The 27,396-nt window shown below is 38.1% G+C and overlaps 1 protein-coding gene across 2 annotated transcripts in view; it reads right to left on the minus strand.

The window, feature by feature from the left end:
- LOC115224865 (DNA repair protein RAD51 homolog 3) overlaps window positions 1-27,396 on the minus strand; it is a 246,069-nt gene that overhangs the window by 15,754 nt on the left and 202,919 nt on the right. The window contains exon 2 of one of the 2 annotated variants that reach the window (XM_029795815.2): window positions 19,841-20,009. In XM_029795815.2, the coding sequence (XP_029651675.1) occupies window positions 19,841-19,964 (124 nt within the window). In that variant the 5' untranslated portion in view covers window positions 19,965-20,009. Of the gene's footprint in view, window positions 1-19,840; window positions 20,011-27,396 lie in introns of both variants that reach the window. The other variant, XM_036513573.1, reaches the window with a different exon arrangement.

Consider the following 27,396-nt stretch of genomic DNA (forward strand, 5'->3'; position numbering starts at 1 on the left):
ATAAACCACGAATGAAAATCAAGTTCAGACCTTTACATGGTAGGTAGATCTGGTAGAAATAGCAGCCAAATCTCCCTCAAAACACCCTACTGTATTAATCTGACAATTCTGCCTATTATGTAGTTAGAATGAGAAACTGTAACTAAAGATGAAGATAATCAACCCCAGAAAGAGGTGAAAGAAGAGAGACAGCATAGGGAAAGTTTTGGCTGACTGTCATCCTGTAGTCCCCTTGTTGCTAGCGGAATGGTATATGGCGACTATGTGAGCAACTGGTTGTTTTAATGGCAAAACAAAGAGCGGAATTTCATTAGAAAAAGTTTTAATAAATTTTCTTGGTAAGTATGGGTGCTAGGAAAAAAACAGAAGAGGCATTAAGAAGTTGATGTTAAGAATTGCTTCAACAGTTAGAAAATGTTTGACATTTCAATAATCACCAAAAAATGAAGCTGTAAGAATTTACGGGGAAATTGTATGTAAGAAGTAAAGCAGAAATGATTTTTAACTGTACTGTCAAAGTTCTGCAACTTAATAGCAGACGTATCCAATTGAAGAAAAGTGAAGATAAAAGCTAAGTGAAGTATGGAATAAGTCATGGTTATACGCTTATAGAAAAAATAGACATATACCTTTTTAGGGAACAAAATGTAGGTGAGAGCTATTGTATTGGACGTCTGTGAAATCAGAGAGCAGAAATTGAAAGAAGATATAGGAAATGGACATGTGTGTGCTTTTCCGGCTAATTTGGCGGAAGTTTTGCAGTCAGCAGGAGGTGGTTTGTGTTTATCTCTCTAATCGAATTGTTGTTAATTCGTCTGTAATAGCAATGCCCGGACAAGTGAAAATATCTTCATTTTTTACGCCTTCGCCTGCAGTAAAATGAGTCAAGAGCCCTTCTCCGTAAAATATTTATATTTTTGTAATATAGGGTTGGGTGGAAAGGGGATCTTTTGAAGTTGGTGTGAAGCGGAAGAATTGATGTGCGTGCGTGTGTGTGTGAGAGAGAGAGCTTGTGTGTGTGTGTGTTTGATGGGGTGTATGAGACAAAGTGTGGTGTGTATGTGAATTGCTATTGTTAGTGTGTGTGAAGAGACAGAGAGAGTAATGTTGCTGGTGTGTATGTATCTGAGAGAGAGAGAGAGGAAGAGAGAGAGATAACTGAAATTTTTTATTCACTTTTTGTAGTGAGTGAATGTGTAAGTGACTGACAGAGAAAAGGAGAGAGAGGTTATGAATGTTGGCAGGGGGAATTCCATTAGAAAAAGTTTTAATCGATTTTCTCGGTAACTATGGGGGCTAGGAAAAAAATATAAACTGCATTCCAATCTATGCACCTGTCTCCACATGTGTGCCATTTTTCATGCGAATCCACCCAGCCATAGGCTGTGAACCTCAAAACAAGAAAGAATACAACGCTTGCCCACATCCAATTTATATTATAGATATAGATACATATACAGGTGTGTATATATATATGATAGGCTCTATGCAGTTTCCATCTACCAAATTCATTCAAAAGGCATTGTTCATCCTAGATCTATAGAAAAAGCACTTGCCCAGGATATCACACAGTAGGACTGAACCTAGAATCATCTACTTGTAAAGTGAGCTCCTTAACCACACGGCCATGCTGGCACTTGAGAATAAAATAATAAAACTTTTTCTTGTTAAACATCCAACACCACTCCTGGGTAGAGTGAAGATGAGGTGGGCATGGAAGAAATAGCTAACAGGACAAAAGGAGGTAAAAATGTTTAAGGGGCAAAGAACCATTTCATGGTTACACAACTTGTCCATCCCTGACAAAATGGCAGCATGAACCATTGCAGTGGACTTGGCTGCCAGCCAGATCCAATCCATTCGGTCTCTCCTATATGCAAACAGTAACAGCTGCTTGACATCATTTAGTCATGTTGGGTTGTAATAAGGAGTTTCTGGTGGAGAAAAACAAAAAGAGTTTCGAGTCTCTTTTTTTGTGTGTTACAAAGGAAACATAAATAGATGAATATGAGAACAGAACAAACACCAACAATGAAGAGGAGAGAGAGAGAGAGAGTTGGTGTGTGTGGGGGGAGGGGGGGAAGGGGGGGGAAGAGTGAACAATATAAGACACATGATGCAAATTACAAAAGCAATTGACATTAGAATGTAAAAGTCCATACATACAAACACACACACACACATATATGTATGTATGTATATATACACAATGAAATACATGACAATCAGATGTGATCTATTAGAAGCATGTGCACATACTTATGGAAGGAACACTTAGACAAATATACCCGTATGCACACACCACACACACACACAAATGTATGCAAGTATATATAATTACATAGATACATACATGTACATACATGCATACATACATACATTAACACATACACACACACAAACATACACACTCAAAGATATATATATATATATATATATTATATATATATATATATATACATACATGCAAACACAGACATTAACAGATACATACACACAAAAACATACACACTCGAAGCTACATATATATACATACGTGCATACATACATACACATGCAAACACAAACACACAAACTTGAAGATACATACGTACACACGCTACATACACATAAACATACACACATACTTAAATACATATATGCATACAAACACGAACACATACATACACACTCAAAGATATATACATACATGCATGCATACATATATACATACATTAACACACGCACACATGTGGTAGAAGTCAACTCATGACTGAGTCAGACCACTTCCTAAACTCAGTAAAACCTATGCAAACATTCCAAGGGTCCAAAAAGGTTCTTGTGAGTGAGTTTGTTTTCAATGGATAAAGCATTGCATAGCACTGAACCCACTTTTCAATGTAATACCTATAAACCCAGCGGCACAAACCAGAGGCACAAAAGGGGTTGAGATGACCAGAAACAAACTGCACTTCTGGTGTTTTTTTTCTCCTGGAATGAAGTTCTGAGAAGAACTAGGGGTCCTTCATTACCTGTGGTTCACATACTAGTTAACCCATAGCTGAGGCCCAAAAGGGTGCTACTACTCCAGGTCAGGTTAGAACCAGGAACAGCAGTGGCTAAGTGGTGGTTCCTCACTCCTCAAAATCTTGGAAATCCCATATTAAGGGCTCCACTACTGGGTGCAGTTTAAAGTCGTACCCCACCCACCATACACAAACATACACTCATACATACAGACACACACATACATACAAATAGGCATACATACATAGCTTCATATGTTCAAATATGCATAGACACACACACACACACATATATACACAGATACATAAATACAAACATACATACACATATGTACATGCACACATACACAAACATACACTCATACATACACATACATACACACACATACATACATACATACATACACATGTACAAAGAGGCATACACACACATATCCATACACACAAACATGCATACACATACACACACACATCACTGTGATAGCAATTTCAAGTTTTGGCACAAGGCCAGCAATTTCAGGGGATGGGAGAAGTTGATTACATCAACCTTGGTGTTCAAGTGCTACTTATTTCATTGACTCCAAAAAGAATGAAGGGCAAAGTCGACTCCCACCCACCCCAACACAGTAACAATTCTGCCATCACAGCATGAACAAGCTGGAAAGAAAGGAGAATGGGGATATATTTAACAGTTCTTTACCAATAAAACTGTGATATCAAGGTTGCAGAAACAGAGGAAGAACCCGGTCAAAGTGCGGTCAGGTTACAACAAAGTAATTGATTCCGTTCCCCACCCATGAATTCTTGAGGCCTTTTGACTTACTAAAATTCCAGATATCATAACCAAACTCCATAGACAACTTGACTTTGTCTAGGTCCACCCTTCTGAAATTAAAAACAGGAAGCGGTTTTACTGTTACTGGTAGGAAACAGTATCACTGAAGTATATTTCAAGAGGACAAACAACCTCTTTACGATGTCTGTTGTTGTCGTCATCGTTTAACGTCTGCCTTCCATACAAGCATGGGAGGGAACAGTTTCACAAGAGCTGGCTAGGCAGAAGAGCCTGCACCAGACTTCTATGACTGTTTTGGCAGGATTTTTACAGCTGGATGCCCTTCTTAATACCAACCACCCAGCAGAGTGGACTTAGTGCTTTTTATGTGGCACAGGCGAAGTCAGTTTTGGCAAGGTTTTTACAGCTGGATGCTCTCCTGAACACCAACCTCTTCACAGTGTGGACTGGGTGCTTTTAAGTGGCACCTGCCCTGACAGGGCCACCAAGTACTTGCAAGACAAAAAAAAAACCATTCAAGAGGGGAGGAGGCATTGGAGGGAGTGATCTTGTATTGGATGATGAGAGGTTATAGTGAGACACTTTCAGTAAATACCCTGAAGGTGCATGACTTAGTGGTTAGGGTTAGTCAGCTCACAATTGTACGGTTGTGAGTTCTGTTCCTGGTGGCATATTGTGTCCTTGAGCAAGACACTTTATTTCACATTGCTCCAGTCCACCCAGCTGGCAAAAACGAGTAGTATCTGTATTTCAAAGAGCAAGCCTTGTCACCTTCTGTGTCACACTGAATTTCCCTGAGAACTACATTAAGGGTACATGTGTCTGTGGAGCACTCAGCCACTTGCATGTTAATTTCACAAGCAGGCTGTTCCATTGATTGGATCAACTGGAAGCTTCATCGTCAAAACTGACAGAATGCCAAGAAGTACTCTGAAGTTTTTTTGTAACAAAAATCTGGAAGATATGCAATTGGTCAGCAGGAAGGCAAAACCATCAAGCAAATACATTGATTCTTTGTGGACAATTTGAAAATATATGTCAGGAATATGAATGGTACAAAATAAAGAGTTGGCCTACTTGTGACATTCTCAAAAGATATAGTTCACCCAGGAAAAATTTTCTTCTCCCTTTCCACGTCTCCCTCTCCCCCTCTCTCTCTCTCTTTGTGTATATATATATATATATATATATATTATATATATATATATATATATATATATAGTTAATCCAAACAAGAAAGCACAAAAAAACACAACAACGCAAGGACGTGGCACAAATATAGTATTATTGGACACTCAGGAAAGAAGGAAAGAAGGAGGGTTTAATGTTTGGAGCGGAGCTCTTCGTCGGAAACATAGAAGGAAAGATCCAGAGAAGGGAAGACAGAGGAAAAAAAATCACCAAAAGTACACACGCGGTCACATTTTTATATATATATATATCAACCGATTGTGGTCGTAGCCAGCCTCCTGTGCCAGTGGCACATTAAAAAGCACTCACTACACTCATGGAGTGGTTGGCGTTAGGAAGGGCATCCAGCTGTAGAAACACTGCCAGATCAGACTGGAGCCTGGTGCATCCTTCTGGTTTCCCAGACCCCAGTCGAACCGTCCAACCCATACCAGCATGGAAAACGGACGTTAAACAATGATGATGATCATCATCATTTAACATCCACTTTTCCTCACTTGCATGGGTCAGACAGAATTTGTTGAGGTGGACTTTCTATGGCTGGATGCCCTTCCTGTCACCAAGCTTCACCTGTTTCCAAGGTAATATTTCACATGGCCAGATATGTTTTTCCATGGAAAACTGAAAACTAACAACACATCTTATATGACACTGATGCTCATTTACAACAATCACATGATGTCAAGACAAAGGGTACACACACATGCACACACATGTACAAACACACACACACAACAAGTATCTCTCAGTTTCTGTCTACCAAATCCACTTGCAAGGTTTTTGTTGACCCGAGGCTATAGTAGAAGACATTTGCTCAAGATGCCACATGGTTGGAAAGTAAACCACACAGCCACATGACCATTATGGTTATAAAATAAAGAAGAACAACAATCCTATCCAGTAACATAATTATCAATAACCTGTCTATTTCTCTGATATCAAATAAGGAATGCTAAAGATATTTAGGGATCGATGAAAATATTGCATATGATGGGACCCATAACAAGGAACACACAACCAAGGAATACAATACCAGGATAAAGAAAATATGGTCTTCTGAACTTGACACATGCTAATAATAAATAACAGACCACAGTTAAATTGCTCCACATGTACTCATATTGGCTTTAAATTTCTGCACAAGGCCAGCAATTTCGAGGGAGGGGGGCTAAGTAGATTACATCACCCCCAGTACTAAACTGGAACTCATTTTATTAACCCTGAAAGGATGAGAGGCAATATCAACTTCAGCAGAATTAGAACTCAGAATGTAAAGACAGAGAAAATGCCGTTAAGCATTCTGTCCGGCATGCTAATAATTCTGCCAGCTCTCCACCTGAGCAAGCCTTAATTTTGCTTCCAAATTTTGCCACACAGCCAGCAGTCTTCAAGAAGGGGTTAAGGTGATTACACTGACCCTAGTGCTCAACTGGTACTTATTTTATCAACCCCAAAAGGATGTGAGGCTGGGGTCATCCTAGGTCAGTGGTCCCAGAGATGTCATCATGCATAGAGCTAACCAGGTCCACCAGTGCTCTCTTTTGCTGGTGGTCCCATGCCAGCCCCTCCACAAATGAATATGCAAACCATCGATTCTAAATGATGTTCCTCTTTTGCTTGTTTGTTTTTGTCTTTTATTTGAGTTTGGAATTACTGTTCTGGCATCAAGTAATTTTATGTAATAATGTCATTTTCTCCAAATCATTTAAGATCTGTTGATGTCAATGGAATATATAAAGAAGAAAAAAGATAAAAAGATGTAAAGGGAAAATAATCTAATGATCATTAAAAAAACAACCCAAAAGCAATCTAATAATCTCTGAAAATGAAGTCTTTGAGAAGCAATTCCAGTTCTATAATATCCCTGGATTTACTGGCATTTCTGTAACACATTATGTCCAAATCAAGCAAGCACAGAAAAACTCATCATTATGATGATCATGATGATGATGATGAAGATTTTGTAAGTAGCATTTATATGTTGAACTCATCTTTGTCGTCATCATCATCATCAATTAATGTCCATTTTCCGTGCCAGCATGAGTTGGACAGTTCCACAGGAGCTGGCAACCCAGAAGAGTGCACTGAGTTTCAATATCTGTTGTGGTATGGTTTCTGCAGTTGGATGCCCTTCCTAATGCCAACCACATAACAGAGTGAAGTGGGTGCTTTTTATGTGTTATGGCATTAAGCTCCACTGGAATGGTTTCTAAGGTTGAATGCCCTTCCTAACATCAACCACTTCATAGTGTGTACCGGGTGCTTTTTATGTGGCATGGCACCAAGCTCCACTGTCTCTTTTGGCATCATTGTTTCTATGACTGGATGCCCTTCCTAACACCGACCGCTTCACTGAGTGTTATCGGATGCTTTTTATGTGGCACCAGCACCAGTGAGGTCACCAAGTAACTTGCAAGACAAAGATCCCTCAAGTGAGAAAGTAGAAGCATCGAGGGTGGTGGCTGTGTACCTGGTGTTGAGAGTTCAAAGTAGTGGTTCTCAACTGGAGTTGACATGACCCTTGAGGGTCCATATAAGATTTTGTTAAAAGTTTATCTGCAATAAATTGGTTATACTTCTTCAATACACAAAATATTCTAGCGATTTTTTTTTTATATACAATTATATAGGTGCAGAAGTGGGTGGGTGGTAAATAGCTTGCTTACCAACCACATAGTTCTGGGTTCAGTTCCACTGCGAGGCATCTTGGGCAAGCGTCTTCTACTATAGCCTCGGGCCAACCAAAGCCTTGTGAGTGGATTTGGTAGATGGAAACTGAAAGAAGCCCGTCGTATATATGTATATATATGAGTGAGTGTGTATATGTTTGTGTGTCTGTGTTTGTCCCCCCAACATCGCTTCACAACCAATGCTGGTGTGTTTATGTCCACGTAACTTAGCGGTTCAGCAAAAGAGACCAATAGAATAAGTACTAGGCTTACAAAGAATAGTCCCAGTGTTGATTTGCTTGACTAAAGGAGGTGCTCCATCATGGCCGCAGTCTAATGACTGAAACAAGCAAACGAATAAAAGAGTACAGAGTAATTCCTAATAATATTTAATTACAAAAATTAAATGTGATTTTTTTTTTTAAACAGCAAATGGCTGGGAGGGTCCAAGTGAGTAAAACCAGAACTATTGGGGTCTATAGGAGGAAAAGTGGTTGAGGATCACTGGTTTAAAGTATGATAGAGGGACAGAAATAAATGTCTTGCTGTAGAGGAGATACATAGTCAGCCCAGTTGGAGAAGGGGAGAGGAGAGAGGGGCATGGATTGGATGGTTTGACAGGAACTGGCAAGGTCAGGAGCCACAACAGGGTGGAGGTGCAATGGTCCAGTGGTTAGGGCAGCGGACTCGCGGTCATAAGAATGTGGTTTCAATCCCCAGACCAGGCATTGTGAGTGTTTATTGAGCAAAAACACCTAAGCTCCATGAGGCTCCGGCAGTACTCTTTCACCACATCTTTCTCTCACTCTTTCTTCCTACTTCTGCCACAAAGCAGAGGAAGCATGGTGTAACCCACTATGGTGTGGTAAACTTTCAGACCCTCGATAGATTGCGAATCCTCTGTACCCCAGGATGGTTCAGCTCTCCACCCGCTAAAAACCACCATATACAGAATGAGAATAACAATGTAGCTTTCACGTCCGTGCAACCACCAGTCTATTGCGTGTGGTGAGTGGATCTTCAAGTTGCCACACGCAATCTTAGTAGCTTAGAGTAGGCTCAAATTAGAGATTATTCTTTGTGGCTAATGGCGTGAGAACTGATTGGAAGGAGGAGGAGGAGGAGAAGAAGGAGAAGAAGAAGACGAAGAAGAAGACAAAGAAGAAGACGAAGAAGAAGAAGAAGAAGAGCTACAACAGGCTCCACTGTTTTGACTTGGTTTTTACAGCTGGATGCCCTTCCTAATGCCAACCACTTCAGAGTGTACGGGGTGCATTTTTTTTTTTTTTTTGATGTGGCACCAGCACCAAATATATCACAGGCTTCTTTCAGTTTCCGTGTACGAAATCCAGTCAACAAGATTATAGTATAAGACACTTGCCCAAGTTAGCATACAGTGGGACTGAACCCAGAACCATGTGGCTGGGTTCTGACCACCCAGCCACACCTGCACCAACACATAAAAATAAAAAGAACCCCAAAAGATATAAAATATCGACAAGATATAAAATTCACATGATTGTAGGATGCTCTGTCAATTTGTCCTCATACCATTTGCATAAATGATTAAGGAAGGCAGAGAGCCATTGGAAGCTATGGCTGACTCATGGAGATATATTTGACAGCTTCGTTAAATTTCATCTCCTTCAAAGCTCGTTTAGAATCACATCAATGGGATAATGGCTTTATCTTTTGATATATTGATTGTTTTTTTCTTGTTTTTAACTTAGATTTTTTTAATAATATTTTTTTTTTCCCCGATGTGAAATATTCATGCAAAACTGAAAGTGTTTTATTTTTTAAACTTTATTTTTTGAGAAAGTCTTGATGTTTTTCTTTAGTAGAAATTTATATACATGGATGGATCAATCGATAGATTGATAGGAAGGCAGGTAGGTAGGTAGATAGATTGGTAGATAGATAGATAGATAGATAGATAGATAGATAGATAGATAGATAGATAGATAGATAGATAGATAGATAGACATATTGATGAAGAGAGAAAGAGATAAACATAGAGAGACAGACAGACAGACAGATTGATAGATATAGATATATTGGTGCAATCATGGCTGTATGATAAGAGTAGTTACAGGTGAAACAGTGTTGTTAGAAGCTCGCATCCCAACCACATGGTTCTGAGTTCAATCCCACTGCAAGCACCCCAAGCAAGTGTCTTCTACTATAGCCCTAGGTTAACCAAAGTTTTCTGACAACAACAACACCAAAGTCAACCTCAGCAGAATTTGAACTCAGAATGTAGCAATGGGCAAAATTCCACTAAGCATTTTGCCTGGTGTGCTAATGATTCTGCCAGCTCACCACCTTAATAATAGTAATAATGATGATGATGATGATAAAAATAGATACAGATTTATTAAAAAAAATTCAACCGGATCTTTAGGATCTGAAGACACAGTTGGAATCCATACCACTTCCTTCTCTCTTCCCCCATCCAGCTTCATGATATTGAGAATATGTATATATATATATGTTAGTTGCAAGGAAGCAGTGAAGATAAGACAATATTAGCATGGTTATATTTTTTGCTGCACCACCACCACCACCATCACCATCAACAGCAATAACACCACTGTCACCACCACCATCACCACCATCATCACTATCATCACCACCACCGTTACCACCATCAGCACAAGCACAACCCCATCACCACCACCACCACCATTTCCACTACCATCATCACCACCACCACTACCACTACTACAACTCCTTGTTGTTGTTACTGTTGCTGCTATTGTTTAATCCTCAATCGGCCCTGAGCCAGTACACAGACCTATGATCAAAAAGTGTTCTAGCCATGACCATCCTGTCTCTTCGTCCAAACATAATGCATCTTGGACTACATTATCTAATGTGTCTCTTTCCATATTATTGCTGTTTAGCTCTTTGTTCACCCTGACTGAGCAAACATTTGATCAGTAGCATTCTAGGTGTGACCATCCTGTCTGAGTTTTTTCTTTTTTCTATAACTAGAAGTTTCACAGGTGCAGGCATGGCTGTGTGGTAAGAAGTTCACTTCCCAACCACATGGTTCTGGGTTCAGTCCCTCTGCATGGTACCTTAGGCAAGTGTCTTCTACTATAGCCTAAGGTCAACCAAAGACTTGTGAGTGGATTTAGATGGAAACTGAAAGAAGCACGCAGTGTGTGTGTGTGTGTGTGTGTGTGTGAGTATGTGTGATTGTCCCACTTGACAGCCAGTGTTTGTTTATATCCCTTAATTTAATGGTTCAGCATTAGAGATCAACAGAATCAGTAAACAGTAAAAGGGTAAAGGCTCCCTTTAGTCATGAATGACCATGGGATTACACCAAGAAAGTTTCCCTCCGAGGCACAGGTCTGACCAAGGTTGTTTGTGGAAAACCAGCAGTCATCCCTGCATACCAGCCTCCACTCTCCATGCCACCAATATTATACAAGGGAAAGGCAAGGGCTGATACAGTTTAGCACCAGTGATGTCACAATGCATTTCTACAGATGACTGGACCAGAGCAACGTGAAATAAAATGTCTTGCTCAAGAACACAACACACAGCCCAGTCCGAGAATTGAACTCACTACCTCATGTTCTAACCACTGAACCATGCATTTTCACAGAAAAAGTACCAGGCTTATAGAAAACATAATTACTGGGGCCGACTCATTCAATTCCAATTCAGCACATGGCTACGATACTCTCCCACTCATGATAAGAGATGTACATATTGTCAGCCACTAAGGGACATGCTCAACTGATTAAGGTCAAACAAATCTGACGAGCAAATCTGTAGTATTGAGCAAAACATTTGCTGTAGGCCATCTTTTACACCAAGACAAAACATGTATATGATAACACTTCCAATCAGTTAAGATCAGAAGCCATGAGAGTTAGTGCCTAACATTGCATCTATTATTATTATTATTATTATTATTATTATTATTCTATGTTTGAGTTTTGTTTTATATTTGTACAAGTTGGCTCCAAGTCTCACCCAGAGACCTCAAGAGACAACAGGTTGGAAGTTTATGTTGTTGTTATGCCTAGTGTGCCATATATTTGGGGGGGGGGGTTGTACTAATGAATGTCTAAAAAAAAATAATAAAATAATTTTTTTTTTTTTAAACCGAAAATTATGTTTGTTTTAAACCTTGAGATTACATAGAAAGTATTTTGCGTAGGATATGAGCAGTTCCCATGAACACTATCTTTTGAATTTCTGCCATTTTTGGGTTTCCTGGTATCTGAGTTAGGTAGCTATCAGCCCCTTTTGCTATCATTCCCAGGGCACCTATGACAACAGGTATTGTTTTAGTCTTCAGCTTCCACATTTTGCTGATTTCTATTTCAAGATCTTTATATTTGCTCAGTTTTTGGTAGGTCTTGACAGATACGTTTATATCGATTGGGACAGTCATATCAATGAGGAGGCATGTTCTTTGTTTGAAGTCTTTCAATATGATGTCTGGCCTATTTGCATCTATCTTTCTGTCAGTTTGAATGGTGAAGTTCCAGAGGAGTGAGATGTGGTCATTTTCAAGCACTGGGGGTGGTTTGTGTTCCCACCAGTTTTTTTCATGGGGCAAATCCAGGTTTTTGCAGATTACCCAGTGAATATATTGTGCAGCTCTATCGTGTCTGTTGAGATACTCTGTAGGCGCTAGACGACTGCACTTGGAGACCACATGGTCAATGGTTTCATTTTGTTGCTGGCATACATGACACGGACTGCTTCTGATCTTTAATATGTTGGCCTGGTAGTTTCTTGTTGGTAGGCATTGATCTTGAGCTGCTATGATAAACCCCTCTGTTTCAGATTTTAAGCCAGAGGCCATTAGCCATTGATGGGTCAGGACTTTGTCAACATCTGCATTATTTGCTCTCTTTGGGTATTTGCCATAGAGAGGTTTTTCTTGCCATTTATCATTCAGAATATCTAAGGCTGCAGATTTAGCACGGATTTTCATGCGCTTAGCTTTTTCTGTGTCTGTTTCTTGTATGTCTATCTCTAATTCCGAAATTTGTTGTATTCGGAATTCACTTAGATATTCCTTTGCCTGTTTTGTTACTGAGTATGATGCTTTCTTGTTTTCATGTTTTGAGACAAGTTTTAACATCCAGTCCTCAGAGTTTTTCAGGTAGGTGTCTAGGCCAATTGTAGCAATCTTCATTGTCATTGCCAGTTGCAAAAGTCCACGGCCTCCCTCTTTTCTTGGCAGATAAAGTCGTTCTGTATCTGACTTAGGGTGGTGCATTCTATGCATTGTCAACAGTTTCCTTATTTTTCTGTCAAGATTACATATTTCAGTAATTGACCAGTTAACGATATTGAAACTGTAAGTCACAACTGGTATGGCTAATGCATTGATCTCTTTGATCCTGTTTCTCGCATTCAGCTGTCTTGAGTATTGCTCTTACTCTGCGATAACATTCTCTCCTGATCCTTTCCTTCATCTCTGAATGCCTTATTCCTTCTCCTTCAATTACCCCTAGATACTTGTAGTTCTCTGCTGGGTCTAATTCTTTTATGACATTCTGCTGGTCAAGGTTAACGTTAGATGTTTCTGTCATTTTTCCTTTGATAAAGGTAGCTTTTGCACACTTATCGAGGCCAAATTGCATTCTGATGTCATCACTGAATTGTTTGACAATCGCTAGTAAGCCCTTGAGTTGTTGGTCATTTTTTGCAAAGAGCTTTAAATCATCCATGTAAATGAGATGATTTATATTTTTATCAAACATTTTATACCCGTACTGCATGTCATTGAACAGTTTTGAGAGAGGTATTAAGGCTAAACAGAAGAGGAGTGGTGATAGTGAGTCACCCTGGAAAATGCCACATGAAATTTTTACATCACCAGCATTTAGAGATTCATTGCCACTGTTCAAAGTTAGTGTGGTTCTCCATGATCCTCATACTTACAGTCAAGAAGTTTCGCAGAGTAGGTGCTATCTTATACATTTCTAGGCATTTCTTAATCCAGCTATGTGGTAAGCTATCAAAAGCCTTTTTATAGTCTATCCAGGCTATTGATAAGTTTTTGTGTCGTTTGTGACAATCTTCTAAGATCATCTTATTGATGAGTAGTTGATCTTTACAACCGTAGGATCCACGTTTACATCCTTTCTGTTCATTAGGGAATATGCTGCTGTCTGTCAAAAAACTATAGGTATATTCCGTCAGGACAGATGTTAGTGTTTATACATAGTAGTTAAGCAGGTTATGGGTCTATAGTTTTTTGGTTCATTTGTTTCTTCACTTTTTGGAAGCAGGAATGTTAACCCATTAACTAGCCAAGGAGGTATCCTACTAGGGTGTTGCAAAACATCATTGTAAAGTTCTGTTAGCAGTTCATGGCTCTCTGGGAAGGCATTCAACCAAAAGTTAGGGATTTTATCCTTTCCTGGAGACTTCCATTTGCTTGACCTCCTGAGAGCAGATCTTATATCTTCTACCTTGACATTATTATTATTATTATTATATTATTATTATTATTATTATTATTATTATCATTATCATCATTATCATTATTATTATACTAAGGCAGCAGCTGGCAGAATCATTAGCATGCTGGCAAAATGTTTAGTGACATTCCGTTTGTTTATATGTTCTGAGTTCAAATTCCACCGAGGTGAACTTTGCCTTTCATCCTTTTAGGACTCGATAAATTAAGTAGCAGTTACGCACTGGGGTTGATGTAATCAACTTAATCCCTTTGTCTGTCCTTGTTTGTTCTCTCTATGTTTAGCCCCCTGTGGGCAATAAAGAAATATATTAAGTACCAGTGAAACACTGGGGTCAATGTGATAAACTAGTTCCTTCCCTAGAAATCTGAGGCCTTGTGCCTCCAGTAGAAAGCATTATTATTATTATTATACCAACTGGGCAGCAGCCAGAAATGTTAGCACACCAGGCAAAATCTTTAGTGGCATTTTGTCAGTCTGCACCATCTGGGTTCAAATTCCATCAAGGTCGACTTTGCCTTTCATCTTTTCGGGGGTCAATAAATTAAGTACCAGTTGAACACTGGGGATGATGTAATCAACTAGCACCCTCCCACCAAAATTCCTGGCCTTGTACCAAAATTTGAAATCATCATCATCATCATCATTCTTTTTTACTTCAGGTTTTGTCTGAACTCCTAGTGTCTTGCATACGTAGCGGGCTTGCTGCCTGCAACCTATGGTACCATGTTATCTGTTCTTTTTGACAATCTAATACTTTCCTGATTATTCTGGCTGTGCCAAAGAGGCAAACCTTTTGTAACAGTTGTCCTGAGCACTCTGTTCTGATTTCCTTCATATTCTTCTTGATGCCTGATGATGACGATGATGATGATAACGACGACGATGATGATGGCAGTGGTGATGATGATTGTGATGATGATCATGATGGTGATGATCATGATCATGATCATCATTATTTTTTCTAATTAGAAAGGTTAACTGGCAGAGATCATAGAGCAATAAATTAGCTATTTTACAGTGCTAGGTCCTGTCTCTCCTGTTCTTGGTTCAAACCCATCTAGTATCACTATTACTTTCACTCCCACCAGGGCTGTTATTGATGTTGTTATCAGTATTACCCAAACAGCCCTACAATCAAATGTGATCCAGTTATGACCATCCTGACTTTTTAAAGTATTTTTTTCACACAGTGCGTCCTTTGTATTTCATATCTCCTGGTTTCAGCATAGATACTCCTGCATGTCACTGGACGTCATAAGAAGTGACCAAAACAGTTGGCAAAAGGAAGGCCATCCAACTGTATGTATAACACTACATCAGAAAACTTGACAAACCTATGTCAGCATGAAAAGGAAAATGTAAAGCTATGATGAACATGAAGATGATGGTAATGATTATTAAGGCAGCGAGCTGGCAGAAACGTGAAACGTTAGCACGCCGGACGAAATGCTTAGCAGTATTTCGTCTGCCGCTCCGTTCTGAGTTCAAATTCTGCCGAGGTCGACTTTGCCTTTCATCCTTTTGGAGTCGATAAATTAAGTACCAGTTACGCACTGGGGTCGATATAATCGACTTAATACGTTTGTCTGTCCTTGTTTGTCCTCTCTCTGTTTAGCCCCTTGTGGGTAGTAAAGAAATAGGTAATGATTATGAAGATGATGACAACAATGATGGTGGTGGTGGTGTTAGTGGTGGAGGGAGTGATGATGATGATGGTGATAGTGGTGGTGGTGTTGGTAGTGATTATGGTGATGGTAGTGGTTATGGTGGAAACAGACGTCACGATTATGGTGATGGTGATGATGGTGGTGGTGGTGGAGATAGAGGTGATGATGATGATGACGATCCAATATGCTCTTTTTCTTTCGTTTTTCAATAAAGACAGTAAGTAGAGAGTGATTTCAGATTTAACTGCTATATCTAGCAGGCTGAGCGACCACATAGTCTTCCTTGCTGCCTCACAATGTTTATATATATGTGTCTATATGTATATGTGAATATTGTGTACATACATTTGTATATGTGTATGTTGTGTACATGTGTATGTATATGTGTGGTGGGGTTTTTAAGTAGTATATAAATAGCCCATAGTGAGTGTAGGCCACCTGGCATAGATTTCCATCTAAATATAATCTTTGTGTATCGTTGTTTCATAAATAAAAGAGAAAAAGAAAACCATTAAAAAAACGATCAAAAACAACAAAATAGCAACAAAACACTGAAAAAAAAAAATAAATGGTGAAACAAAAGCGTTCTTGTGTAAATTAATACAGTGTATTTTCGGGTGTAAGAGTGTGGTATGTGTGTATGTATGCATGTCTGTTTTTATGTGTGTGTATATGTATGTATGCAATATGTATTTGTGTCTCAATGTATGTATGTGTATATGTGTGCATGAAAGTAAATGTGTGTGTATGTACATGTGTATGACTGTATGCATACATATGTATTTCTGTATGCATGTGTATGATTGTATGTTTGTGTGTATGTATGTATGTATGTAAGAGTGTACTACGTATGTTAATGTGTACGTATGCTTATGTATGTACCATACACATGTGAGAGTGTTGTATTTATGTTTAAATAACTAATACTGTTTTCAACAATTTCAGAGGTTGGCATTCACAGGTTTTGTTGGTGCCCTTACCACCCTAAGTGGTTGAACCCAACTTTATAGGGAGTTTATATTTATATATAAAGGGTGCGATGAGTAAATTGTTGCCAGTCTATATTTTTAATTTCACGCTTTGCACATCGTTTGTTTTTATTTTTTTTGACAACACAGAACAGGAGGGTCCATTGGGCACCGTCTGCAAGGAGAACAGCACCATAACACAATTCACTCTACCAAAAATTTGGAAACGAGATGCTGTACTGCTTGGTATTCGCACCAGAGGATCCAATACAAACAGATGGTGAACACACAGAACAACTGTTGGTATGCCGTGTCCCCAAGACATGTAGTGAATGTGATAAAAATCAAACATCCAGGCAACATCAAGGTGTTTGGAGTGATCACTAGTGATGAGGAAGTAATGCCTCTATTCATCTTCCCACATGGCCCCAGACTCAACACAGAGGCCTACATCAAGTGCCTGAAGGAAGTAGTGCTGCCCTGGGTCAAGAGGGTGGCTGCTGGAAGACCCTATGTCTGGCAACAGGATGCTGGACCATGCCACACAAGCAGGAGAACCCAGTCATGGCTGTCAGACAATTTCTGCAACCACATCACCCCTAACATCTGGCCATCTAACTCCCCAGTCTACAACTCCTTTGATTATTATGTGTAGGGTGCAGTTGAGCAAGAGACCAACAAAACTCCTTGTAACACCAAAGATGAACTGAAGGCAAGGCAGCATTCACCAACTTAACCCTTTCATTACCAACCCGGCTCTGGCTCTGTAGTACAAATGTCTTGTTCTCATAAGTTTTTCTTTAAAATATACCACCAAACCTTAGTCACAATTTATGATCCTAACACTAGCTGAATGATAACTAAGTTATTTTACTAAATTCTTTGTTATATTTAAAATAATTGAAAGAAACACAGAGCATCTCAAATTGAATACGGTAATGAAAGGGAACAAGGAGACCATCCTGAATAGTTGTAGGAGATTGTGAAGTTGTCTGAAGGCTGTGGTTGAAGCCAATGGCAATTTTATTGAAAGAATTTACTCTTTAGTATTTCAAGATATTTTTATGTAATTTTGGTAAATATATCTGTTAGAATGAGATGTCAGTGTTATTTTGCATTTTTGTGTAATTTAGACGACACCCTGTATATATTTATATCTATATATTTATATATATATATATATATATATATATATATATATATACACTCTTTACTCTTTTACTTGTTTCAGTCATTTGACTGCAGCCATGCTGGAGCACCGCCTTTAGTCGAGCAAATCGACCCCGGGACTTTTCTCTTTTGCCGAACCGCTAAGTGACGGGAACGTAAACACACCAGCATCAGTTGTCAAGCAATGCTAGGGGTCAAACACATACACACACATACATATATATACATATATACAACAGGCTTCTTTCAGTTTCCGTCTATCAAATCCACTCACAAGGCATTGGTCGGCCCGGGGCTATAGCAGAAGACACTTGCCCAAGATGTCACGCAGTGGGACTGAACCCGCAACCATGTGGTTGGTTAGCAAGCTACTTACCACACAGCCACTCCTGCACCTTACATACAGTAATCCCTCACCATATCACGGTTCACCTATCATGGTTTATTATTTAAGCTTACATCAATTCCTCCGTGGTGTTGTATTGCATTTATAAGAAAATAAATATATATAAATTATAAAAATAATAATAAAAATATACAATACAGTATTCTTTCTACGTCATGGATTTTCACCTATTGCAGGGAATTTTGGAATGTAACAAATAGTCAAGGGATTACTGAATATTTACATACATGTATAGGCACAGACATGCATGTATGGTAATAAGCTTGCTGCCCAACTACCTGATACTGAGTTCAGTTCCACTGCTGGCACCTTGGGTAAGTGCCTTCACTATAGCCCTGAGCCAACCAAAGTCTTGTGAGTGGATTTAGTAGATAGAAACTAGAAGCCCATTGTGTGTGTGTGTATATATAAGATACAAAATTATGTTTCACCCTATGACCAGTAACTGATGAGAAGTTGTTGATCTTTTGTGTTTGTTTCCTATTTGATTGTGCATTTAATATATGTTTTTTAACTTATTAATTAATGGAACACTCCATACCCTTGATTTTATCTGCAGTAAGTGTTTATATATATATATATATATATATATAAATTAAATTAGAGATAAAACCACTATTAGGCAAATCAAACAGTGAAAATACATAAACCAAAACATAGAAATAAAATTAATTAATATAATATACAAAACATATAAAATATAGAATTCAAAATTTAAATTATTTAAATTTAAAGTTAAAAATTTAAAATTATTAATTTATATTTATAAATTTATATATATATATATATATATTTATTTATTATTTATTTTTTTATTAAATATATATAACTATCAAAAAGTATTAAAAAGTTTAATATAAGATAAAAAGTAAATCCACTACAATCGTTTCATGCCCATAACCTAATTCAAATAACAATAATTTAAATTCAATTAATAATTCGAATTATGATTATAGTCAATCTTCAGGTTAATGATAATAGTTAAATAAATAATCAAATATATTTAAACAATATTTTTTTAAGAAATAAATAAAATAATAATTTTTCTTATAAAAAACTCTATTATCAAACTAGAAACTTTAACGATTATGATTATGTCATACAATCGATTATAATGTTAAATATTAATTTTTAAGGTAAGAATAGATAGAAAATGTATTTATCGATTCAGATATAATATGGCTTTTAAAAAACATAATAAACCCACAAATAATCTAATCTCAGTTATAGTCAATATCTAATTTACCTAAATATTTAACAAAAAAAAAAAAAAGACAACAGACCCTGGCACTGTCCTCTCGCTTGCCAGCTCTTGTCAAACTGTCCAACCCATACCAGCAGAGAAAATGAACATTAGATTATGATGACAAATTGCTGTTTTAAGCTTTTACTATTTCTGGTGTACATAACAAAGAAATATTTATACACACACATACACACATATATATATATATATATATATATATATATATATATATATATAATATATATATATACTGACCTTCACTTAGTTCAGTTGGTTTTACATCTTTCAAGTCATCAACAATCAAATATCCAGCTGAAAGCAGTTTGCTCTGGTAGTTCGGCGGTAAAGGGAAAGAACTGATTTCTCGTTGGTTCTGCATTTTCAAGGGGCTTACCTCTTCAAGGGTTCATTCAGGAACCAAATCCCTGTGGGTAGGATGAGAAAGAATAGAAATTCAAAAACAATTCCATGCATTTTACTTTTACCACACATTATTCTGGACATCGCTGACCATATGTCTGGTCAATTGAGGACTGAGTTGTGACTAAATAGCAACAATAAGAACAACATATAACTATTGTTTTCAATGATTTAGTCAGAGGAGGGGTAGTACATATGACCCATACAACATATGCTCCCAAACTCAGACATTGGTGAGGTTCATGTTAACCCATTGTCTGTCCTGTGAATCACATGTGATATATGAGACATATTTCTTTGGTGTCTATGTCAATTATGTGAAGGTGGATGGTTCAGTGGTTAGAGCTTTGTGCTTACGATCGTGAGGTTGTGAGTTCGGATCCCAGACCAGGCTGCGTGTTGTGTTGTGCTCAATAAGGTTATAATTATCAAAAACCAAAACAAAAAAAATAAATGGCAATAACTACCAAACATAAAATTATAAAATCAAAACTTTTTAAAATCTTAATTGAAAAAATCAGCTATTTAGCAAAAATTGTAAAATTTGGTACAAATATTAAAAGAATGTGAATGAAATAAATAAAATTGCATATACAAGTAACATGTATCCAGTGGTATGTAATTACAGGAATTAATTACAAAAATTAATTAAGAATGTATTTTTTAATGTTATTTCTTGTTACAGTTTAGATTAACCAGTCAGGAAACATCCTGTAATAATATTTTGTTTCAGCTCAGTAATGTCATGCTCTGGTGACCTTTGTACTTTTTTTTTTTTACTTGTTTCAGTCATTTGACTGCGGCCATGCTGGAGCACCGCCTTTAGTCGAGCAAATCGACCCCGGGACTTATTTTTTGTAAGCCCAGTACTTATTCTTTTGCCGAACCGCTAGGTGACGGGGAAGTAAACACACTAGCATCGGTTGTCAAGCAATGCTAGGGGGACAAACACAGACACACAAACAAATATATATATATACATATATACGACGGGCTTCTTTCAGTTTCCGTCTACCAAATCCACTCACAAGGCATTGGTCGGTCCGGGGCTATAGCAGAAGACACTTGCCCAAGATGCCATGCAGTGGGACTGAACCCGGAACCATGTGGTTGGTTAACAAGCTACTTACCACATGTTCATTTTTAGTTCAGACATCAGAGATTGGTGAAGAACTAGTCATATGTGTGTGTGTGTACATATATATACATAAGGCGGCGAGCTAGCAGAAACGTTAGCACGCCAGGCGAAATGCTTAGCGGTATTTCGTCTGCCGTTACGTTCTGAGTTCAAATTCAGCCGAGGTCGACTTTGCCTTTCATCCTTTTGGGGTTGATAAATTAAGAACCAGTTACGCACTGGGGTCGATGTAATCGACTTAATCCGTTTGTCTGTCCTTGTTCGTCCCCTCTGTGTTTAGCCCCTTGTGGGTAGTAAAGAAATAGGTGTTTCATCTGTCTTTATGTTCTGAGTTCAAATTCCACCGAGGTCGACTTTGCCTTTCATCCTTTTGGGGTCGATAAATTAAGAATCAGTTATGCACTGGGGTCGATGTAATTGACTTAATCCGTTTGTCTGTCCTTGTTTGTCCCCTTGTGGGTAGTAAAGAAATAATATATATACATACACACACACACACATCATCATCATCATTTAACACCTGTTGTCCATGGGTTGGATGGTCTGACCAGGGCTGGTTAGCTGGAAGGCTGCACCAGACTCCAGTCTGATTTGGCATGGTTTTCTATGGCTGGATGCCCTCCTAATGCCAACCACTCTGAGAGTGTATTGGATGCTTTTACGTCCCACTAGCACGGGTACCATCTGCCACGACTGCAATTTTACTGGGTCTTCTTCTGAAGCACGACATAATGCCAAAGGTCTCAGTCATATACACACACACACATATATATATATATATATATATATATATATATATATACATATCACACACACACACACAAATTGAGGGACTGCAGAAGGTAAAATCCAGGCTACATATGTTTCCTGGCTAGCAGATCCTCTGATGTAATAATTACTTAATGAGGGGTGGTCACCTAGCTACTCTTCAAGCCAAAGATACCTACCTTAACTATATGAAGATTACATTATCATTAAGGAATCCCAAGTTAACTCACCAAAGATATAATTTGAAAAAAAAAAAAATTATATTCATATATATTCATATATATGTATATATATATATATAATATAATATATATATATATATATATAGGCACAGGAGTGGCTGTGTAAGTAGCTTGCTTACCAACCACATGGTTCCAGGTTCAGTCCCACTGCATGGGCAAGTGTCTTCTACTATAGCCTTGGGCCGACCAAAGCCTTGTGAGTTGATTTGGTAGATGGAAAGTGAAAGAAACCTGTCATGTGTGAGTGTGTGTGTGTGTGTGTGTATTTTTGTGTCTGTATTTGTCTCCCTAACATCACTTGACAACTGATGCTAGTGTGTTTATGTCCCCATGACTTAGAGACTGATAGAATAAGTGCTAGGTTTACAAAGAATAAGTCTTGAGGTTGATTTCAACTAAAGGCGGTGCTCCAGCATGGCCGCAGTCAAATGACTGAAACAAATAAAACAAATGAAAGAAAAAAATAAGAATATATATATTTAAACACACACACATACACATGCCAATGTATAATATGTTAATTTCTAACCAATCCCAGATGCCTAAAGATGATGAAGAATTTAAATCACCAGAGATCAACATTACTGAATTGAAATAAAATATCATTATTGGAATTTTTCTGACTCTTTAATCTAAACACTAGAAGTAAATTATGTCATAAAATACATACTTAATTATTTCTGTAATTAATTCCTGAAACTGTATACCACCGGACTGGATACATTTTACTTGCTTATAAAATTACATTTAAATCTTTCATGTTTTAAGAAATTTCTACTAAATTTTATATTTGCTAAGTTTGTTCAGAGAGAAAACAATTTTTAATTTGATTTTATAATTTCATGTTTGGATAATTATCAAGAACTAAAGAAGAAAACAATAGCTGTTTCTTCTGTTTTGTTTAGTTTTTGATCAGTGTAATACTGATTTCAAGTTTTGGCACAAGGCCAGCAATTTTGGGGAAGGGACTAGGTTCATTATTACATTGGCCCCAGTACTAAACTGGTATCTATTTCATCAACACAAAAGAGTGAAAGGCAAAGTAAACCTCAGCAGAAATTGAACTCAGAACGTTCAGATGGACAAAATGATGCTAAGCAATTTGCCCAGCATACTGACAATTCTGCATGCTTGCTACATTTTTGTAAAGTCTCAAATTTTAGTAGAAGGCCAGTAATTTCGGTGGAGGGACCAAATGGATTACATTGACCCCAGTGCTGTTCAACTGGTACTTATTTTACTAACCTTGACAGTATGAAAGATAAAATCAACTGCAGCAGAATTTAAGCTCAAAATGTAAAGCCAGACAAAATGTGATGGTGGGGGGACAAACACAAACACACAAGCATATATATATATATATAATAGAGAGAGAGAGAGAGAGAGAGAGGGAGAGGGAGATACATACACACACAATGGACTTCTTTCAGTTTCCATCTACCAAATCCACTCACAAGGCTTTGGTCTGCCCAAGGCTGTAGTAGAAGACACTTAACCAAGGTGCCACGCAGTGGGACTGAACCCAGAATCGTGTGGTTGGTAAGCAAGCTACTTAGCACATAGCCACTCCTGCAACTATATATATATAGACTTCTTTCAGTTTCCATCTACCAAAACCACTCACAAGGCTTTGGTCGGCCTGAGGCTATAGTAGAAGACACTTACCCAAGGTGCCACGCAATGGGAGCGAACCTAGAACCCAGCGAGTTAACTTGGGATTCCTTAACGACAACGTGACAGTCATATAATTAAGGTATCTTCGACCTGAGTAGCTAGCTGAGTACTCCTCACTGAATAATTATTACATCAGAGGATGTAATAATACCACTAAGCATTTTACTTGACGTACTAGTAATTCTGCCAGCTCACCACCTTGTTAATAAGTATTTAGCAATATGTATGAATGTGGTTGTATGGATTGTGGTTTAAGGTCCGTTATATTATGTGCTCTGTTAAATGAAGTTAGGATGGATATTAATAAACAAATTTAGAGACAAGTTGCAATTGACCACATAGAAATATTTATTACTATTGTTAAAATTAGATACAGCAAACTGGTAGGACATTAATAACTGTCGATACAATGCGTAGTTTTAAATTCTCATAAAAATGAAGATAAGTGAGAAAAACCTGAAGCATAACATCATAAAATTTCTGGCTACAATTCTATTTAAATGTTGGTAAGTCACAAAGCAGAATGTCAAGGATGCTGGTTAAAATTACATTCAAGCAGCATGAAATCAAACTGTTCTCACATCAAAGATCCAAGGTTGCTCATAGCAAAATTCACCTCCCTCAATTCAATGGGCCAAAATGCTCCCAATTTATAACTGATGTAGACGCTAGGCTAGTCCATCATGTTAAGGGGTGGACAATCCAAATAAAATTAAATGAACCAAACTGTCATGTGGTGAACCAAAATGGATAGCTAAAAATAAAAAAAAACCACAATACGGGCAGCTAAAGTTAAAGAGCTATCATGCTTCCACTATACGTATAATACTATCAACAGTTTCAAATTTCAGTAGGGGACAAATTTATTACATTGACCCCAGTGCTCAAATGGTACCTATTTTATCGACCTGATAGGACAAAAGGTAACCCTAACCCTAATCCTAGTGGAATTTGAACTCAGAATATAAAGACAGACAAAATGCTGCTAAGCAATTTGCCCAGCATGCTAGTGGTTCTGCCAGCTTGTTGCCTCTTTGATAAATGTAACACTGAGATCAAATCCTTTGAAGGTCAACTTTACTTTTCATTGTTAGGGGGTTGATCTTCCAAAATTTCACTCACAAGGTATTGATCGACATGATTCAACTGACGTTTTCATCATTTAACATCCACAGCTGCAAGATTGAAGCCTGGTGCAGCCATCTGGTTTGCCAGCCCTCAGTCAAATCGTCCAGCCCATGCTAGCATGGAAAGCGGATGTTAGACGATGATGATGATGATGATTTCCCATGCTTGCATGAGTTAAATGGAATTTGTTGAAACAGATTTGCTACAGCTGGATGCCCTTTCGGTTGCCAACCTTCATCGACTTTGCCTTTTATCCTTTCGGGGTTGATAAATTAAGTACCAGTAACGCACTGGGGTCGATGTAATCGACTTAATCCATTTGTCTGTTCTTGTTTGTCCCCTCTGTGTTTAGCCCCTTGTGGGTAGTAAAGAAATGGGTGCTAGAGGCTACAGTTGAAGACACTTGCCTGAGGCCATAGCATGCCCAAGGTGTCACACTGGAACTGAACCCAGGACAATGTGTTTGAGAAGCAAGCTTCTTACCACACATCCACACCCGTGTGTATATGTATATATATGTATATGTATATATATATGTGTGTGTGTGTGTGTGTATATATATAATATTATATATATATATATATATATATATATATATATATATACTCTTACTCTCTTTTACTCTTTACTTGTTTCAGTCATTTGACTGCGGCCATGCTGGAGCACCACCTTTTAGTAATTTCTATCGGTCTCTTTTTGCCGAACCGCTAAGTGACGGGGACGTAACACACCACACATCGGTTGTCAAGCAATGCTAGGGGGACAAACACAGACACACAAACACACACACACAACATATATATATATATATATATATATACGACAGGCTTCTTTCAGTTTCCGTCTACAAATCCACTCACAAGGCTTGGTCGGCCCGGGGCTATGCAGAAGACACTTGCCCAAGATGCCACGCAGTGGGACTGAACCCGCAACCGTGTGGTTGGTTAGCAAGCTACTTACACACAGCCACTCCTGCCCTATATGTATATATGTATATATGTATGTATATATATATATATATATTATATTATATATGTATGTGATGGTCTTCTTTCAGTTTCCATCTACCAAATCCACTTGCAAGACTTTGGTCAGCCAAGTGCTAGAGGCTACAGTTGGAGACAACTGCACAAGGCTACAGCAGAAGACACTTGCTCAAGGTGCCACACAGTGGGATTGAACCCAGAACCATGTGGTTGAGAAGCAAGCTTCTTACCACACAGCTATGCCTGGTTCACATCTATTGTATAATATGTCTGTAATATACGCAAGCTTGCACACATTAACACAGCAGGATATGCACACACCCATTACACAATATCCCCACACCTACTGCATAACATTAACATACATACACAAGCTTGCATTGTGTTTTAAATTTTACAGTAACTTGACATACTTACTTTGCTTGTGTGTATGTGTGTTTTTAGATGTGATACATTGTTGGAACAATACAGAGATGATGGTAATGATGATGATGATGAGGATGACAATGATGATGATTGTTATTATTATTAAAGTGGCAAGCTGGCAGAATTGTTAGCACACTGGACGAAATGCTTAGTGGTATTTCACCCATCGCTATGTTCTGAGTTCAAATTCCGCTAAGGTCGTTTTTGTTTTTCATCCTTTCAGGGTTGATAAATTAAGTACCAGTGAAACACTGGGGTCAATGTAATCAACTGCCCCCCCCCCCACTCCAAAATTCAGGCCTTGTGCCTATAGTAGAAAGGATTATTATTATTGTTATTGTTATTATTATTATTATTATTATTATTATTATTATTATTAGGGCAGAAGGCTAGCTGAACAGTCAACATGCCAGGCAAAATGCTTAGCAGTGTTTTCATCCCTCTTCACGTGAGTTCAAATTCCATCAAGCTCAACTTTGCCTTTCATCCTTTTGGGGTCAGTAAATTAAGTACCAGTAAGGTACCAATAAATTAAGGACCAGTGAAACACTGGCATCAATATAATCAACTAGTCCCCTCCCCCACAAATTTCAGGCCTTGTGACTTTAACAAAAAGTCAATGATGTGAGTACCAGTTGATGTAAATGTCTAGCACCCTACCGCAAAATTTCATGCCTTGAGCCTATTGCTGAAAGTATTATTATCATTAATATTATTATTTTTGTTATTATTGAGTGAGAGAGCAGTGCATGCCATCAAAATGACAAGCAGGTACAAATATATGAAACCCAATAGACCCATCATGACCACTCATCTGATAAAGGTACACCAGGCACATGCATCACAACCATATGCGCGCGATATGGTGATTTCATATCAAGATAAACAGCACATGACATTGCAGGTGGAGCCCAGTGAGAATTTTCTTCAGGTTAAGTAGCCCATCTGGCTCAAAAGGCCCCTGAATAAGGATTATTCAAAGATGATGAACAAAACACCCATGTTTCCAGAGGTGAATTATTCAAATCC

The sequence above is a fragment of the Octopus sinensis genome, linkage group LG26, assembly GCF_006345805.1.
Source record: "Octopus sinensis linkage group LG26, ASM634580v1, whole genome shotgun sequence".
Lineage (NCBI taxonomy): Eukaryota > Metazoa > Mollusca > Cephalopoda > Octopoda > Octopodidae > Octopus > Octopus sinensis.